The sequence below is a fragment of the Panthera uncia genome (assembly GCF_023721935.1).
Source record: "Panthera uncia isolate 11264 chromosome C1 unlocalized genomic scaffold, Puncia_PCG_1.0 HiC_scaffold_3, whole genome shotgun sequence".
Classification (NCBI taxonomy): Eukaryota; Metazoa; Chordata; class Mammalia; order Carnivora; family Felidae; genus Panthera; species Panthera uncia.
The window spans coordinates 18,725,666-18,743,445 of NW_026057584.1; the positions used below are offsets into that span (position 1 = coordinate 18,725,666).

At 56.6% G+C, this 17,780-nt stretch overlaps 1 protein-coding gene across 1 annotated transcript; it reads right to left on the bottom strand.

Moving 5' to 3' along the window:
* Positions 1-252: 252 nt before the first annotated feature.
* On the bottom strand, positions 253-12,351 carry WNT10A (Wnt family member 10A). Its single transcript, XM_049614867.1, has 4 exons — positions 12,143-12,351; positions 10,836-11,098; positions 4,028-4,407; positions 253-1,610 (listed from the first exon to the last, which is right to left on the bottom strand). Exons 1-4 carry the CDS (start codon positions 12,250-12,252, stop codon positions 1,113-1,115), a joined length of 1,251 nt encoding a protein of 416 aa, XP_049470824.1. The 5' UTR covers positions 12,253-12,351; the 3' UTR covers positions 253-1,112.
* Positions 12,352-17,780: the final 5,429 nt, after the last annotated feature.

A 17,780-nucleotide genomic window follows, 5' to 3' on the forward strand; every position in this document is an offset into this window, starting at 1 on the left:
GTGGGTATTATGCTAAGTGTAATAAGTCTGACTAGAAAGACAAATACCCCATGAGTTCACTCTTATGCGGACTCTAAAACACAAAACGAATGAATAAACAAAAAGCAGGATCAGACCTATAAACACAGAGAACAAACTGATGGTTGCCTGAGGGGAGGTGGGTGAGGGGATGAACAAAATGGGTGAAGGGGAGTGGGAGATAATGGGCTTCCAGTTAATGAATGAATTAGTCACAGCACTACAAGGCACGGCATAGGGAATAGAGTCAATGGTATTGTAATAGCATTATATGGTGACAGATGTATAGAGATGTTGAATCACTAACGTTGTACACCTGAAACGAACGTAACATTGCGTGTCAACTGTACTCAAATAAAAACAGGCTTTTAAAATGCAAACATAAAAAATAAAAACTAAAGGGACCCCACTCCCCACACATCACTCTACATCCAGCACCGTGCTTTATTTGCTTCGTGGTACAGAGCATTGTCTGAGATGACCTGGTTTGTATATTTACTTGTTTATTGTCCCTCTCTCCCAACCAGAATGTAAACTCCAAGAGGCCAGGTGCTGTGTCTCTCTTATTCACATCTGTCTCCCCAGCACCCAACGTCCCCTGCAGAATGCCAGGCCACAAAGAGTGCAAAATAAATATTTGTTAAATGAATGATGAGGGACAGAGGCCCTTGGGGGAGGGCATCCTAGGTCTCTACAGAATCACTTCAGCTCAGTTACGTCCATTTCTTCTTTTCTAATCATCTTTCCCTGTCCTTCAGCTTCCAGGGTTAGAGGTGAAGGCACGAAAGGAGACAGGCCCAGAGGCTGCCTGGCTGACACTTGCCCTCCGGTGTGGGTGTCGGGCAATCCCCAGCCCAGCTGAGCCGTCTAAGCTTAGGGCAAGAAGCAGGGAGGCAAATCTGTCCTGGAGCCCCCAGAAGTGCAAGGCAGGCCTGGACTCTCCCCTGATTGCAGACTTGACCCTCAGAGCCTGGAGGTTCCTATCGGATCAGATGGTCCAAACTCCTCTCCCAGGAGCCAGGGCGACGCTGCTGCCGGGCCAAGACGGCAAGCCGCAGAGGGCCAGGCTCAGGGAGGGGAAGGAAGCCTTCCGCTCACTTGCAGACGCTGACCCACTCGGTGATGCGGCACTCCTCGCAGACCACGAAGCAGCACCAGTGGAAGCGGCAGTGGCAGCGCTCGCTGCGCGTCTGGCGCAGGATGTTGTGGCCGCGACCGCAGCACATGCTACCGCAGCCGTCGGGGCCCGCGCTGCTCTTGTTGCACAGGCGGCCCACGGTGCCCGCCGAGTCCAGGCGCGGCTCGTGCTCGCAGAAGTCGGGCGACTTCTCGAAGTAGACCAGGTCGGCGGGGCTGGCGCGGCGCCGCGGCCCCGGGACGCCCGGGGCTGGCGAGGGGGCCCCCGCGGGGCCGGGCTCCAGCTGGCCACCGTTGCGGTTGTGCGGCCGGATGAGCGTGGCGCGGTGGAAGCGGCTGCGCAGCAGCGCCCCCACGGCGCGGAACTCCGGCGTCACCTGCCAGCACGTCTTGAGCTGGCAGCTGCCTGACGTGCCGTGGCACTTGCACTTCCGCCGCATGTTCTCCATCACCGCCTGCAGAGGGAGGCACGGCGAGGGGTGACGCCCGCGGTCGGCCCCACGGCCCTCCTCCCAGCGCAGGCACTGGCCTGCGAGAATCTCCTCGGAGACTTCTGAAACCGACTCCCATTGAACAGATGCAAAAGCTGAGGCCCCAAGCGGGGCAGAGTGGGGAGGCGGGCGCACAGCTCCTGAGCTAGGCAGTCGGGAGAAGAACTCCGCCTGCTCTTCTGCTGTTCTCCCATCCGCCTCCCACAAGGCCAGGTCCTGGGGGAATTCCCTCCTTCCTCCCCTCTTCTCCTTTCCCACCAGCTGCAGGGGGCCCTTGGGGCTGAAGGCTCTTGCTTCCTGAGGGGGGATCCCAGATCCTCAGGGAAATTCCCTCTCCTTCCATCCCTCAGGTGGGGGCCAGAAGCAGGGGGTTGCTGGCCCCACTGTATCCTATCCCCAAAGCCTCTGGCCTCGATCCAGGCTGTGAGTGGGGGCTGCGGGGAGGCTGAGAAAGCCCCTTTCCTTCTCTGGGCCCTGCAGCCCTTTGCAGGGAGCCTAAGGAGGGGACAGGAGCTGAGGAGTCTCCCCTTCATCCCATTATACCGGCTGGAGCTTATTCTGCCCACTGCTGAATGTCACAGTTCCTCCTAGGGAACAGTGAGCACCAACCGGGGCCAAAAGCTCTACCTGAATACAGAATGGGAGCAGCCCCCAGAGAGCCAGACCCTCAGCCCAATGAAAGCGAGACGTTCCCAAGCATCCAAGGGAGGTAGTTACAGGGGTGTGGTATACCGACCCCCTGCCCAACTCTCAACCTGCCCTAGAATCTCCTCCCAAAGGACCCCTTGACATTATCCTCATTAGAGACACTGGAGACATCTTCCTTTCCCGGGACTCCATTCCAAAACACAGCTGCAGACAGGGAGACCAGTGATCTGGGGCCCTCACACCTGGGCGGTTAGGGCCAGAAGAGAGAAACCCTGCCCTCTGAGTGTTAAAGGGCTCCGCAGCTTGTAGGTGCAGCCTGTGGTGGCAACACCATGGAGGAACGAGCCCAGGGCCTTGGCTGGCCAACGGCTCCAGAACATTCGCTTCCCACAGACAGCAGCCATTAATTAACCAGTTTAACGAGGAGTAGGAGGCACTGTTGGTATGGGCTGGGATAGCATGGGAGCTTGGGAAAAGAGCTGCACTAATAGGGCAGGGCTGGGTGGAAGCTGGATGTGACCTGAGGGTGGATATGCCTCAGTTTACTTCACCTCTAAGTCAGGATGGGAAGAGCTGAATCAGCTCCGAGTCTTTGTGGAAGGAGCTGGTGAAGCACAGGGCCGAGAGGACAGGAGAAAGGGGAGTCAGGAGGCGCAGGTGCCAGGCCGGGTGAGGGGAAGCCAGAAACGAGGCCTGAGCAGGCCAGGCAGAACCGAGAGAAGGCATAGGGGCTGAACAGCCAGAAAAGGAGGGTGCTGGGCTACCACGAAGGCTAAGGAGGCATCTTAGTGGAGGCACGCACCCAGCGCAGACGACCCTGCGGAGCAAAAGGCTCAGCTGCCTGGCGATGAATCCGCCTCTATCCCTTCCTTACCAGCTGCACCACCTTGGGCAAGCTTCTTCATCTCTCTGTACCTCACTTCCCATATCTGAACACGAGGCTGCTACTAGCGCCCTCATAGGTAGTTGTAAAGATTAAAAAGGCTAATATGTGGTGTGGAGCTCCAGACGGTACCTAACACATAGTAAGCACTCAATAAATGCAAGCGATTGATTATTCCTTTCTTTCCTTTCTTCTTCTTCTTCTTCTTCTTCTTCTTCTTCTTCTTCTTCTTTTTCTTTTTTTTTAATTTATGACCTTTGAGGGAGTACGAATATTCAAGGATAGGGAGAAAAAGGAGGAAGGTAACCATAACACAGGACCTCAGTGGCCCCGAGGAACCTCCCCTTGCAGGAATCCCTCATTCTGCACAGAAAGGCTGGGAGAACAGGTAGAGGGTCACAGCATAGGATAGCACAGAATCATGGAACGTTAGAGCTGGGCCAGGGCAGGGGAGACTAGGGAGCTGGATGACCCAGTTCAACCTTCTTGCTTTATAGGGGAGGCCACAGAGAGGCAGAGCAAGGCCAAGGCCCCGGAGGCCCTGTCTGCAGCCCTGTCCCCCCCCCTCCATCCAGTGCTCACCACAAAAAAAAAAAAAAAAAAAAAAAAAAAAAAAAAGGGAGCAGGCTGATCCAGGACAGGGTTTTTCTCATCCCTGGATCCCAGACTAGTCCAGTGCCTGGCACACAGTAGGTATCCAATGCATGTTTGATGACTGGATTAGGCAGGGACAATGAGAGAGTTGCTGAGTAAGGGGGGAGCTCTGGGTCCCAGAGCAAGGCCTGGGGGGAAGGGAGGAGCCCTAGGCAGAGGGATCTGGAGCAGGCCCAGGCGGATGTGGGGCTCTCACCTGCCTCCCAACTCGGTTGTTGTGGAGCCTCATGCGCGCGTGGATGTCTCTGTGAGGCTCCCGGGAGTCCAGAAAGTCCTTGGAGAAGCGCTCCCCGAAGCCCACGTCGGGGCTACAGCCGCCCCACTCCCAGGAGTCCTGCAGGCCCGGGCTGGCAGGGGGCAGGGCTGGGTGTTCCGGGACCCCGTGGCTCAGGCCCTTACCGCGCTGCAGCGCGTCCAGCTGCAGGCGGTGCAGCTTCCGACGGAAGGCCTCCTCGTCCCCGCGCCGAGAGGCGTCGCAGCCACAGGCCCTCAGTTTGCCCAGGGCGCAGGCATTGGACACCGCGTGCACTACGCCCGCTGCAGCGATGGCGTAGGCGAAGGCACTCTCTCGGAAACCTGAGGGTGGAGATCCAGGGAAAGGACTCTCAGGGGCCTCCACATTCATCCCTCTGCCCTCCCTGCCCAACCTTCTTACCACACAAAGGGGAAATGGAGGCGCAGTGTTGGGGGAAGGTCTGGGACAAGGACACAGATTCAAAGAGGGGCAGAAATCACATCAGAAGTTCTCCATGCAGGGTGGAGTGTGGGAGGTCTCCCCAGAGTCCTCTTTTGTACTTCACTCCCTGTTCCACTAACATCACCCTTAGCAAGCTCAGAATTCGTGTCTACCTCTCTCCTGTTGGGCATAAAGTATCTGGGAAACATTTCTTTTTCAGATCAGGGACTTCATCTGTTACCTCTCATGTGATATTTGCAATTTAAAAATAAGCCTGCGGAAAGAAGGCAAAATTTAAGCTAAAAAATAAATGACTAGAGATAGAATTCCAGGCCCCAGAAGATGTTCATGGGCAGAAGGGTAACTAAGAGGAGGGTGTCCTCTGACAGCTCCCGGCCCCAAGATTGCCTGCCTGGTGCCACCCCCTTAGGCTGACTGCCAGATTCAAGAGGCAGAGGAAAGAGCCAGCAGAGTTTCCCCTTTTCCTGTCCACAGGACATCCCAGAAAATCTGCTCGGAGACGGGCGTTGCCCAGCCACGCTGCCTGCAGTGGGTCTAGGTCATCTGAAGAGGTTGTTTGAGGAATGCTGGAAATAAGCCCATTGCCCTGCAGGAGTGTTGAAAATTGAGAGGGAAGGGTGAGTTAAGGCAGACACCTTCTTTTTGATGCTCTGGGGCACAAAGGCCCTGACGACCACTTGCAGGGGCCCAGGACTTGTCTACACTACTTTTCTCCTCGGTGTTCTCAGCCTGAGCCATCCTCTGGGAAGGTCTGGGCCTGTGGCAGGGGGAGGCCTACTTACAGAGGACGGTCTGCCTCCTGGCCCCACAGGCTGCTTCTTCCTTATTCTGCATCTGAGAGGGGACCAGCTAGCAGCGTTTTACAAGTTTCTGACCAGCCTCTGGAACCCAGAGAGTGTGGGCAGTGGGAGAAGAAGCCAAGAGCAATGAGAGCCTCCATATGAAAAGGAGAACTCACCTGTGCCATAGGCACCTGTTGTGGAAGCCCAGACCTGGCTGGAGATTGATGGCTTGCGGGAGGCCAGAGATTCAGAGGAAAAAAACCTCTAGATCCTTCCACCCTAGTGCTGAAGCCTGGAAGGACATGCTCTGGGAGTTCCCGTAGTCCTCAGAGAGCCAACCAGGACTGAACAGAGACCCTAGCCCAAACCTGCCCCTCACACTCACCCTCTGCATCATAGGGTCCTGTCCTCCTTTTCTTGTCTAGCCAAAACGACGAAGACGACGACGACAACAACAACAACAACAACAACAACAAAACTTGACAAAACGTGTAGTAGTTAAAAGTATGAACTCTCAAGCAGCCAGATTGTCTGGGTTCAAATCCTGGCTCTTCCACTTACTAAACTGTTAATAGCTACCCAACTTTGACCAAGTGACTTGACCTCTGTGCTTCGGTTTTCTCATCTGCAAGACAAGATTGTTTTTATCTGCTTCATTTTTGTCCCAAGGATTAAATTAGTTAGTAAATTTAAAGTACTTAGAAGAGCACCTTATTCATAGTAAGTACTGCACAAACATTAGCCATTATTGAGAAGTTCTTCCTGTTGTCTGACTTCACTCACTACTGCCGTAATTTTAGGCCATTGCTTCTTGTTTTCCCCAGTCGGGACAGAGCCCAGAAGCTCAAGACCCATTTTAGAATAAATCACATGGGCCACTAGAAGCCCATGAAGCAGGCTGTCCCTGTCTATCTTCTCTCTCCAGCTTGTGGCATCTCCAGACCTTTTCCGTAAGGAGCCCAGCTATGAACAGACAGGAGGGGATGAGGATTGGGCTGGAGCCTTTTAAAGGGATGTTGGGAATTGGTGGGAGCCAAAGAGGAGTAGACACTGACATGGGATGTAGGGCCCAAGAGAAATGGCAGACCTAAGTCCCTGGGGAGCACACTCTGTGTTTATCCCTTGCCTTGTAGCTGTGGAACTCTGAGCGCTTCCCTTATTGCTAGGGGAGTCATTAGCCCACTCCTAGGACAAATGGCAATACTCAGACTTCCAGAAGCAGCCCAAGCCTCAGAAATCATCTCCCCCTCCAACACACACACACACACACACACACACACACACACACACACACACTGTGCAAAAGGGGGATGCCCAAGGTCACAGGGGTTACAGAGCAGAACCAGAGCAGGACCCAGGCCCAGCTGTCTCAGCTCCCAGGCCGGGGAACTGGCTGCTAAAGGACATTTGGCTCTAGGGAAGACATGTTCCTGAGTAAGAAACCCAGCCAGCCCAATTTCCAGTTTCCATGGCCCTATCTATGCACAGCACCAAGAAAGAGCAAGAGGCTGGTCTAGGGGGATGTGCTGGGCCAACCACCATCTTCCAGGCTCTTTACATTCAGAGGCAGGCCTGGAGGAATCTGGAAAAATGTAGTCTACAGTCTACATAGAACACCCCTACCTACTCAAGGCAGCTAAAGACACCATCCCATGGCCTCTGGCAGCTGTCACAGCCACGTTTAGTGGTGACCAAGCAGGGCTTGTGTGACCACCCTCTGCTCCAACATCCAAGATTCAGAGAAGTCCAGACTGCTGGGCCTCTGCCCCCAGCTCCCACTCAGGGCCCCAGTTTCGGTCCTGGCCCCGGCTGTCTGGGGCAGACGCAGGCACTGTGCCATCTGGCCAGCTGGAGGGGGAGAGGGGTGGGGCCATGGCCAGCTGGGCTGCCTGGAGCATGGAGGGAGGGGGGGTGCTTGTTAAGACGCACAATTAGCCGTCCTGCCTTTGATCTGGGACAGGGACTGCCAGCATCTAAGTGGAGTCAGCTGCTCCTTCAGGCTGCAGCCAACGGCCAGGAAGGGGCTGGGGGAGGAGGTTTGGAGGGCAGGGGAGCATGGAGGAGAGAGGATTCAGGAGCCAGTGGGAACCAGGAGGGGTCAGAGAAGCTTGAGCCCCGCCTATTTGAGTCAAAGAGGGAGGGAAGGGGAGAGATCTGGTCACCATTCCCTCCATGCATATAATCTGTGCATGCTCATGTGCCTGGCCTGAGAGAGAGGAAGAGGTTGTGTGCATGTGGGAACACTTAGGGGTGACACTGAATGTGGCTACACGTTTGTACAAACAAAGGTAGGTATCTGTGTGTGTGTGTGTGTGTGTGTGTACATGTGAGTTTCATTTCTTGGACTACTCCATTGTGCCACTCACCTCTGGACACATGGTGGGAGCTTGGGAGGCAGTATGGCAGGGGGTTGAGTGCAATCTCTAAAGACAGCTGGCCTGCATTTGAGTCCTGGCTCTATAGCTCACTTACAAGCTGTGTGACTAATGGCAAGCTACCCAACCTCTCTTAGCTTCATTTGTAAAATGAAGATACTAATAAGACCTATCGCATGGGGATTGTTCGAGGATGTTAAAGTACAGATAAAGTGCTTTAGAACAGTGCCAGACAAACAGCAAGTACTTAATAAGTATTAGCGAATTCACTGGGTGCTATTAGAATAATGGAACTTTAGGTGATCCTGGGATATAATTGCCTGTGCCTCTTCTCCTCATCTGAGTGCCACCACGCACCCCACGCCTGGAGGCCTAGCCATAAAACCAAGACTCCTCAAGGATGAATGTAAAAGAGAGGTGGGAGAAGAAAGAACCAGAGCCTTGGAGAACAGAGGCCAGACTCTCAAACTGTTGGCTTCCATTGGGCTGAGAACCCTGCTTGCTATAGAGCCTCATGCCCCCTTTTTCCATCCATTCCAGATGGGTCTGGGCCCTGCCTTCCCAAGCTTGTCCACTCCAGGTGCTCAAGCACTCTTCTCTCCTTCACTGGAATTCCATCCCTTCAGCCCAACCCATTTTCAGGGAGATGTCAGGACAATTAGATGGCAGTAACAGTATTAAGGTGGCAGGTCCCAGGGACCACCTCCTCCCTGCAGTCTCTGAATTTTAAACATGGCAGAGTGCACCTTGAAGAGAATCCCACTGGCAGTCTGGGTTGGAAGAGCGGTCAGCAACCAGTACTCCACTTGGGGGAAACAGGTCACCTGACCCCACATGGGACAATTCATAACTTGAAAAGAAGGGGAACTGGGGGAAGGACCCCCTCCAGGGGAATGGCTGCCACCAAGAGTGGCCCCGTGGAATTCAAATTTAGGTAGTCCTCGAAATGATGGGCCAAGATGGACAGCGACATAACCCCAGAGGAAGGTGAACACAGATACCGAGAGAGGGCTGTAATGGTGGCCCCTGGAAAGAGAAAGTGGCAATTTCTTCCAGAAGCCTAGAGTCCCCTCCGAGGAGGGACAGGTAGAAAATGGGATGTCTCAATGCAGGAGCAAAAGCCACATAGGTAGGACCGTGTTCCAAGGCCAAAGGAAAGAGCCCAGCCCCCCTGCCAGAGCCCGGCCGGCCGCAGCTGTCCCGCCCCTCCCCACGCGCTGGGCGCTGCCCCGCCCTGGCTAGCCCCGGCAAGTCTCCCCCCCTCCACCCCTAACCTCTCCCCCTACCAGTCCCCCCAGCTCACCTCCCGCTTATTAAACTGCAGGTGAACCCGGGAGCGCCTGGCACCGGGCCAACCCCGCGTGCTTCCACCGCTCTGAACTCACCCTTGAGCTTCAAAGACCCCACGTCCTCCACCAGGCCACACGGGCCTCAAGCGGGCGAAGTAATCAGGACGCGTGGGCGCGCTCTATCTAGAGGGGGCAGGAGGCCCAGAGGGGAACTGGGGACACCGTGGCCGGGAAGAGGGATGAAGAGCTTGTCTTGCCTTGCCTCATCTGGAGCGGCAGGGGTGAGAACCTCAGCGCCTATTCAAACCCCCGCGAGCAAAACCCAAAGCAAGGCCTCCGGTGTCCTCACCTCCCGGGCCCGGGTGCTGGAGGGAAAACGGGGCGTCGGGGAGCGCACGGGTGACCTAGAAACCCGGAGTGGGAGCAGGCGCGCGGCGGCGGCGAGCGCCGGCCGGGCCCAGCCCGGGCAGGAGAGAGGCACGGGCCTGTCACTTGGCGTGGGCGAGTGCTGGCCGACCGGGGAGGGGCGCCCCGCCGGGGGTCCCGGGCAGCCGCAGACTGACGGCTGGCGGGGCTCGGGTGCGGCAGGGCGGGCGGGGCGGGAGCGCGGGGCAGGGGCGGGCGGGGGTGCCCCTTGGAGAGCCGCGCGGCCCGGGCCGGGAGCCGTCTGCCGCGGCCCGCGGGGATTAGTTCGCGGCTGCATGCCGCCACACGCGTCGGGCTGGGCTCGGCCGGGTAGAAACAGCGCCCCGGGCGCGCGGGGGAGGGAGGTGGGGAGGGCGCGCGGGGGCGGGGCGGGCGGCCTGGGGCTGGGCTGGAGGAGGCGGCGGTGGCCCCTGACTTGGGGGCCCAGGGGATGCAAGTAGGGGTCCTGGTGAAAAGGGAAAGGCCCCGGCTTGCCGAGTTCTTTCCGGAATAGGGTGCTTTAGAGTCTGACTCTCCTAGAAGCCTCTGGACCCCAAGGGCACAGAATATAGGGGTACAACTCCTCCTCCACTGGGCAAGAAAATTGGACAAGTCTCATAGTGCCAGGTCCCCACACTGTCCCACTCAAGCAGCTGAGAGGAGAGATGGATACTGCCTGTCTTCCCCCAAAAGGCCTGAGGCAAGGCCTAAGGTACCAGGGCAGGAGACGGGTGGGAACAGAAATGAGTGACAAGGCCTCCTGCCATCTCCAACCCTAAGGGTTGTCAGGGTAGGCCCTGGGTCACTCAGAAGTCACAGAGGGAGGACAGGGAGAAGCTGTGGCTTCTCTGGGCTGTGAGAGGAAGAGGGATTGGCAGGGCGGTCGGGCCTGCTGGGCAGGAGGCGGGCACACACCCAGTGCCTCTGATTCAGAGAAGGTTTTCGGGGGCGGTGAGAATGACACAGAGGCTGGTGGTGTACCTTGCCGGGAAGAGCTTCTGCAGAAGTACAGACATTTTACCTGCCCCAGCTTCCCTCACCTACCCCATTTGGCAAAAGTCCTCCGTACTGACTCTGGGTACTTTATCACGGGCTCTCCATCCCAAGTGCTGTTTACTAGAGGGTAGAGGGTAAACTGAGGAAGGTGACAGATACAGATATTTCCCAGGCTTGAGATATACAGTGTCAATGACCAGGCAGGATAACCCAGGAGTCAACTCTCGGGCACGGAACCTGCTATGGTCAGCCCACCCAGTGCAGGCTGGAGACACATCTTCCCCGTTTGGATGGCCCCCACGGACTGTCCAAGACCAGAAAGAAGCAGAAGAGCAGCATGGTTGGTAGATGGGCACCTGGGGAGGTTGCCAGCTTGAGGCAGTGGGGATGGTTGGCAGATAGCTTTGGGGGTGGGGTGCTGAATGGGGTGGGCAGAAGGGCAAGGGCAAGGGGCAGCTACCTCTGCTGAAGATGGGACTCTCATAGGGGATCTTGTTTCGAGTCTCGAGACTAGAGCAGTTCCAGCGCTGGTCCCGGAACTGGTGCTGGCACTCGTGGATGGCGATCTGGATGCCCTGGATGGCTGAGGCGGCCACGTCGGGGTGCCGCACACACACTTCCATCTGCCGCCTACTCAGGCCCGGCAACGTTAGGCACACCGTGTTGGCATTGAGCACAGGCTCCGGGGGGAGGCGGAGGCCCAGAATGTCGTTGGGTGCAGACCTGCAGGTGTGGGGGTTGGGTGTGGGTGAGTGTTTTGGGGAGCTAGGAGGGCCCCATTCAACAAGTTACACTCAGTCCCAAAGGCCACAGTTCCTCTTCTCCAACGCCTGCTTCTGAAGGTTTGGCCCATCATGTATATTCCTAAAGCACTCTCCTGTCCTTGATCCTCTCATTTCCTCCAACACCACCCAGCCAACCGCACACCCACACAGGTTCACGTGTAAATGGACACACATCCGAAATGCCTGCGTACACGGTATTTCATAAGTACATCCCCAGGCATAGATGCTCACATATGTAGCGATCCCCAGGAGACCACTCCCAAGACATGTTTCAGACAGTCACATTCACACAGACACACTGCTGCACACATGGAGATGGCCACCCAGACCCAGGAACACTTCCACGCATGCACGCTTCAGTCAGGCATAGTTATACACACGTACACAAAGACACTCACAAGCATACACACGTGTTCATCTTAACATACACTGATCCAGAAGCTCGCACATTCACACATATGTGGACACACAGACTGCTATTTAACAACATAGCTTGCAGGGCTCACAATATCACACACACACACACACACACACACACACACACACGGAGAACCCTTCCAGCTGCAGTGTCACAGTGACCCCCACCTGAACTACTCCCTTCCAGCCCCCAACCCATGCCCCTGTCTGGGAGCGATCTCCAAGGAGGAGCAACGCAGTCTGAGCTTACTCCTGGGGTAGGGGTGCATTCCCCTGGCCTGGCATGGACTCCAGGTTGGCACTTGCTCCCCTCCACACACACACACCTCCTCTTCCAGTAGCCATCACTTTCCTGGGCACTGCCTTGCCTCCCTGGACTGCCCATACTCTGTCACCAGTTCAGCCCCCTCCTGTGAGGGCACTGTCTTTCATTGGGCACCAGCTCTTTCCTGAGACACTGTCCCTCCCTCCTTCCAGGGTCCCCTGCCCCAGCGGGAACGCCGGAGGCCCCCGTGGCTGGGGGTCCCAGCTCTCCAGGAGGGCGGGGCGTAAGGTGAGGGCTCACCTGGGCACGGCGGCAGCCAGCAGCAGTAAGAACAGGAGCGCGCAGAGCGCGGGCCGCGGCTGGGGCCGAGGTCGGAGCCGCAGCCAGGGGCAAGGGTGGGTGCTGCCCATGGCGCGCGGGCCGTGACGGGCCAGGAGTGGGGGGCTCACAGCCCGGCGGGACCGGCGAGCCAGGGGCGACGGCGCATGATCCGCGGGGGTCGGGGCGGCTGCGACACGGAGCTCCGACTCGGGTCACGGCTCCGAGAGCAGACGGCGCCCGCCTCCCCGCTCCATGGGGCAGCGCCCCCGGGCACCGCCCTCGGGGTGGGGGGGGCGGGCGGGCGCACCGGGCACCTCCTGGCACAGGGGTCCGGGGAATTTCCCGAGGCCCCCCTGCGACAACTCCCGGTGCCTCTCGAGGGTAAGGGGGGCCCGGAGGTGCTGCGGGCTGGGGATGAGAGGCTGGGTGCCGGGGAGCCCCCCAGAGCAGCGCCACGAGCCTGTGCTTCCGAGGGCGTGCGAGGAGGGCGGGGGGGGGGGGGCGGGGGGGGTTGAAGGGGGGACGGCGCTGTTTGTGCCCGGCCCCACCGCCCAGAGAGTGAGTGACTGTCCCGGCTCAGGGAACTCTACCGCCTCCCCTTTCTTCCCCCCCCCCCCCCCCCCCCCGCAGAGTGTCTCAGGGCTCTACCCCAGGTGACGTCACTACGGGGGGTGGAGGCGTGTATGGGTCCTGAGGCCACAGCGCCCTTCGGCTCCGCACTCGGGGTGGAAGCGGCGGGTGCAGAGGGCTGGGGAAGGAGAGGTGTTGGGGTCTGTGCGCGCGTGCACGTGGAGATGCCAGTGCCGGGCGCGCTGGTTTGTGTGAGAAGGTGTGTGTTACTGCGAAGTGTGTGTGTCTGGCTGAGACACAGCTGTCGGGGAGCGGTCCTCCCCAATATACACACCTGCAGGGACTGGAGGGGAGGGGCTGGCCCCCCCCCTGCCCGCCTCTCCCACCTCAGGAGGGACTTCCCAGGCTTGGCTGGTGTAGCAGGTGGGGGGGGGGTGTCCTGTAAAGGGGTTTGGCAGCCTCCGGATTTTGCTCTTCTTCCTTGTGTGACCTTAAACAGGTGCCTCGTGCTCACTGAGCCACCCTCTGCCCTTTCGTGAAATGAGGTTACTGAGGCTCACCTCATCTGATCAGTGAGCCAATGAAGGTCAAAGTGCTGGGACTCCAGTAAATGTCTGGGAGCAGAACTCCCTGGGGTGACACACCCTGGGAGAGGTATTAGAGAGCCTTCTAATCCCAAAAGTGTGTATTTTGTCCCCTTTTATTTCTTAAGAAAATGAGGCTCAGAGAGGGCCATGACTTACTCAAGGTCACACAGCAAATGAAGAGCTGGAATCCAACCCAGTCCTCTTGACTCTGAGCACAGCAGCAGTGGCCCCAACACTGAGCGCTGCTTGCCTGGGCCTTCCTGCAGATGCTCCAGATCTTGCCTGGCCCTTGCTACCTGTACTTGGTTCTCTGGGAGCCACCCAAAACCGGACTCCTGACTCAGGCCCACTCCTCTCTGGGATTCCTTCATGTCCTCTCGCCCCAGCTGAACACTACAGCCAGGCAAGGACCTGAGGAAACATCAGGCTGGGGACAGAGGCTCCAGCTTCTGTTTCTGGTTCTAACCTGGGCCCCGATAGTGAATCCTATTCCCACTGTGGCCTTAGCATCCTCCTCTGTACAATGGGCACAAGCCTCTCACTCTACTACACACATACCTCCCTCCCAACCTCATTGCCCTCTCCTGGTTTAAGGACAAACTACCGGGAGACTCTGGGCTCTGAGACCAAAGGGGCCCGTTCCTGGAATTGCCCATCCCTGGGGAATTGGAGGAGAGGGGTGGGGCTTTCCCTGTCCCCAGACTGTCAGGTGGTGGGGGCAGCCCGAGCAACAGCAGGCTGACGGCATCCTCCCCCCTCCTTTCCCCCCATCTCTGCCGGCAGCCACCGCAGCTGTCAGGAATTAAGGGCTTGAGGCTGCTGGGGGTGGGGGGGGGGCAATGGGGGGAGCAGTCTGGCTGGACAGCAGGAAAACAGCCGGGGGCAGGAAGCAGTCTGCGTCAGCCAGAGCCTTGTTTGACCCCAGCCGCCCCCTGCCCTCCCCACTCTCCTTCACCATGCTGCAGGACAGGGACAGCTTGGGACTAGAGTTTGGGGAGGGTTTGGGGTATGGGGAAGGATAGGGCAGGACCAGACTTAGCACAGGAAGGTAGGCAGGAGCCTGAGGTGGGAGAGGGCACCACAGGGACAAGCCAGGCTGTTGGGGAAACTGAGACCCAGAAACGATTAGGAAGAGGCCCAACCTGGGACAGGGAATGGCTTCATAATCCAGCTTGCAGACCTCCTTACTCCCCAGATACAGCTCACACTAGCCTTTCCAGGCTTGATGCCTCATCATAGGTATCCTCTGGGGTATGCCATTGTGGGGAATACTGATTCCCGGTCCAATGCAGCTGAATCAGCCTGTCGGGGGGGAAGGCCTGGGGGTCTGCATTTCTAGCAGTATCCCAAGTGATTTTCATGAGGACCACATTTGGGAAATTCTGCTGACCTGCTTGAGGGGCTGATTTCTTTTTCCTTTGACCTGCCTCTGCCAAGGGGAGGTCTCTTTGCTCCCCCACCCTCTAACAGCTCAAGAAATACAGAGGTGTAAAAGAGAGGGAGAAGTCCCTTTCTTTGAAAATCCCAGGAGGCAAGTAATGATTCTCAAGCCTTGTTTGCACTGGGACGTAGTTCTGGCCTGATGTCATGAGGGTCTAAAAGTGCCCAAGCCTGGGGCACTTCTCAGTGCAGAGAGGAGCGGGCATATGTAGGCACAGGGGCCTTGGCATATGCAGAGATGAGGCCCAGAAAGAGTGTGTGACTGGAGCCCCAGTCCCAAATGACCCCTGCCATGGGCAAGCCCCTATCAGCAACCCCCAGACCCCACCCTGGCCCTGCCCTTGGCTCTGGCCCTCAGCCCAGCCCCAGCCCCCGCAGCCGCCAGCTGAGACCACAATTACAGGGGCCACTGGGGGTGGGGGGGGCACCAGAGATGAAAGGCAGCTCAGAGAATGGTTCCAGCTGTGGCAACCCTGGAGGAGGTTACAGGGAAGGGAGGGCTAGAGGAGGCACCAGGGTGAGAACAGGTGGGACTCTCACAGCCCCAACCCGGACCAGGCCAAGCTCAGTCCTGATGTTCTGCAAGAGAACATCTTGGTGAAGAGGAGGGGAAAGCAGCCCCAGACCGAGAAAAGAGCTTTTTATCCCATCCTTCAGGCCTCAGGGACCAGTGCCCCTCAGCAAGATAAGGGGGGATAACTGGCTGCTTTAGTCCCCCAAACTCCTAGTGTATTTGGTCATTGGAAGGAAGGGGAAATGAGCCCTTGGCCTTAGGCTGATCCTGGGCCTTCCAGCAGCTTCCCCACCCATCTGCCTGCATTCTCGCTGTCCCTGATGTGGTCATGCACACATCTGGGGCGCCTCTGTGCTCTTCCCCCATGTCCCTGGTACCACATGTCCCCCACCACTCAGCCAGCAGGGAACCTTCATGGCTCAGACTGTGCCTGGGGCTGAGCAGCTGGGTAAGCAAGGGGGTTGGGGGGGGGCGTATTTCTGAGCTCTGCTTCCAGCCTTCTTCCCAGGCAGCAGTGCAAGAGCACAGAGCCATCTCTGAGCTTAAAGATGACCAAAATAATGTTCAAAATGGTGCCTCTCAGGCCAAGGCTCTCACCCTTCACAGAAGGCGGTTCCCAGACTCCTGCTGAGCTTGGTCAGGGAAAATGGACCACCAACATGAGACCATCGGTTTGAAGATTGCAGTGCTCTCTTCCAGTGTACTAAAAAGCTATCAGGCACCCCCATTCCATGACGGGAGAACTGAGGCTTGGAGAAATTAATTGACTTGATCAAGGTCAAGCTGGCAAACTAGGCCTTTCCTCACTGTTATCATGTTACTTCCTCTGAATTCCTTTTCACCTGCTTGGGGTGGTGTCAGTTCATGCCACTGTCTTAGTTTCCTTCTCTGGCTCATGGGGGAGTCTAGCATCACCTACTCCACACCACGCACCAAGACCTGGCAATAGACACTGGGACGCAGGCGTCCGCCCCTAGGTCTGGGTCAGCCCAGAGGTCTGAGACAGTCTGGAACCCTAGAAGCTTGGCCCAAGCTGGTCTGTGGGTCTCCTTTCTTCCTTTCATCCTACCCTCTCCTGTCCAAGGCTCTCTGAGTTCCCCAGATGCTTGCAGGTCCTGTCTCTTGGTCCCTGTTAATAGGGAAGCTGGGCTCTGTGCACCCTCTTGTGGTCCCTGAGAGAAGTGCAGGAGTTTTTTTTTTTTTTTTTTTTTTTTTTTTTTTTTTTTTTAGTATTGAACCCAGCTCTGGGGAAGGCAGAGCCCTGAAGATAACTGTAATTTAGGAAGCTTCATTTCTCCTCCATGCTGCCCATGATGCCAGTTCCACTCTCACCCTTGGTAAGTTGTCAAACCCCCTTGAGTAGAAGAGGTTCTGAGTCCAGATTCTCTGAAGTTTGGGCATTTGAAGGTTCCGAGTCCAACTTCCCTGAAGCTCGGGCGTTTGACCTAAAGGAGTCAGGATGAGGCAGGAAGGAAAATTCAGATGCCCTTTCCTTCCCACTGCAGCCTGATACCCCTCTCCATATATGCCTCACTCTGGGATCCCAAACGTGATTCTTGAGGGCTGAACCAGGCTAGGTCAAGAGGCAGATGCAGAGGCATTGTGGGGAGGGAGGACAGATACACTGAAAGCCATGGTTAAGGTCTGTTACATCCAGGGTGAGTTCCCCTTCCTTCTGTTTCACTGAAAAACTCTACTCTCCTCCCTGTGCCCCCAATACCTGTGGTCTTAGCTCAGGCTGCCAGTCCCAATCACGGTAGTACATCTTCCTGGACAATTATTGCTTTGGGGGTGGGCAAGTGACCCCAGCTGACCAGATCAGGGTCTTCCTTAGGACTTTGGCTGGGAAAGCCATTCTTTTTTAGATCACCAGCTCTAAGAACGTGGGCATAGGGCTGACATATAGAGAAGGTCTATCTGCAGCAGGAGATAATGAAGGCAGTGTGAAAAGAAGGGCAGAGATAAGCTAGAAACCATAGATGTTGGGGGGGGCGGGTAGTGAGGGAAGAAGACAAGGGAGAAAGACCTATGACATCGTCTGGCCCTCTGGGTTCAGTTGTGCTTGAATTCAGTCTCACCCCTGCACTTCCCAGGTAATTAATTCCCTTTTAATTGTTTTTCATAGTTAATTCCCTTGACCTAAGCTAGTTTGAGTTGAGTATCTTCATTTGCAATCAAGGTCTGCCCAATACCTGCAAGGCATCAGTTCTCTATTCCCACTCTCACAGAAACTACCATTTATTAAATATAAGCCTGACATAAACTATTGTGCTACATGCTATGCTAAGTGCTTTTCATGTCTCAGAAGAATCCTCCCCATGGTTCTATGAGGATGTGAATGGTCCTGATAATGGTGCCACTCTCCCAGTGAGAGATGGTGTCCCTTTCCCCTTCCCTTGAATTTTCACTGGTTCTATGACTTGTGTCAACCAACAGGGAGTGACAGCAATGCTGTGTCACTTCCAAGGCTGGACTGTAAGGAGCTTCTGCCTTCACACTCAGCATG

Excerpts from the sequence above, each read along its gene's own strand:
- WNT10A (XM_049614867.1), bottom strand. The coding sequence starts at position 12,252 with ATGGGCAGCACCCACCCTTGCCCCTGGCTGCGGCTCCGACCTCGGCCC. Across the intron at positions 11,099-12,142 it reads CTGGCTGCCGCCGTGCCCAG|GTCTGCACCCAACGACATTC; the intron begins GTGAGCCCTCAC and ends CCACACCTGCAG. Across the intron at positions 4,408-10,835 it reads GAGTCCCATCTTCAGCAGAG|GTTTCCGAGAGAGTGCCTTC; the intron begins GTAGCTGCCCCT and ends CTCCACCCTCAG.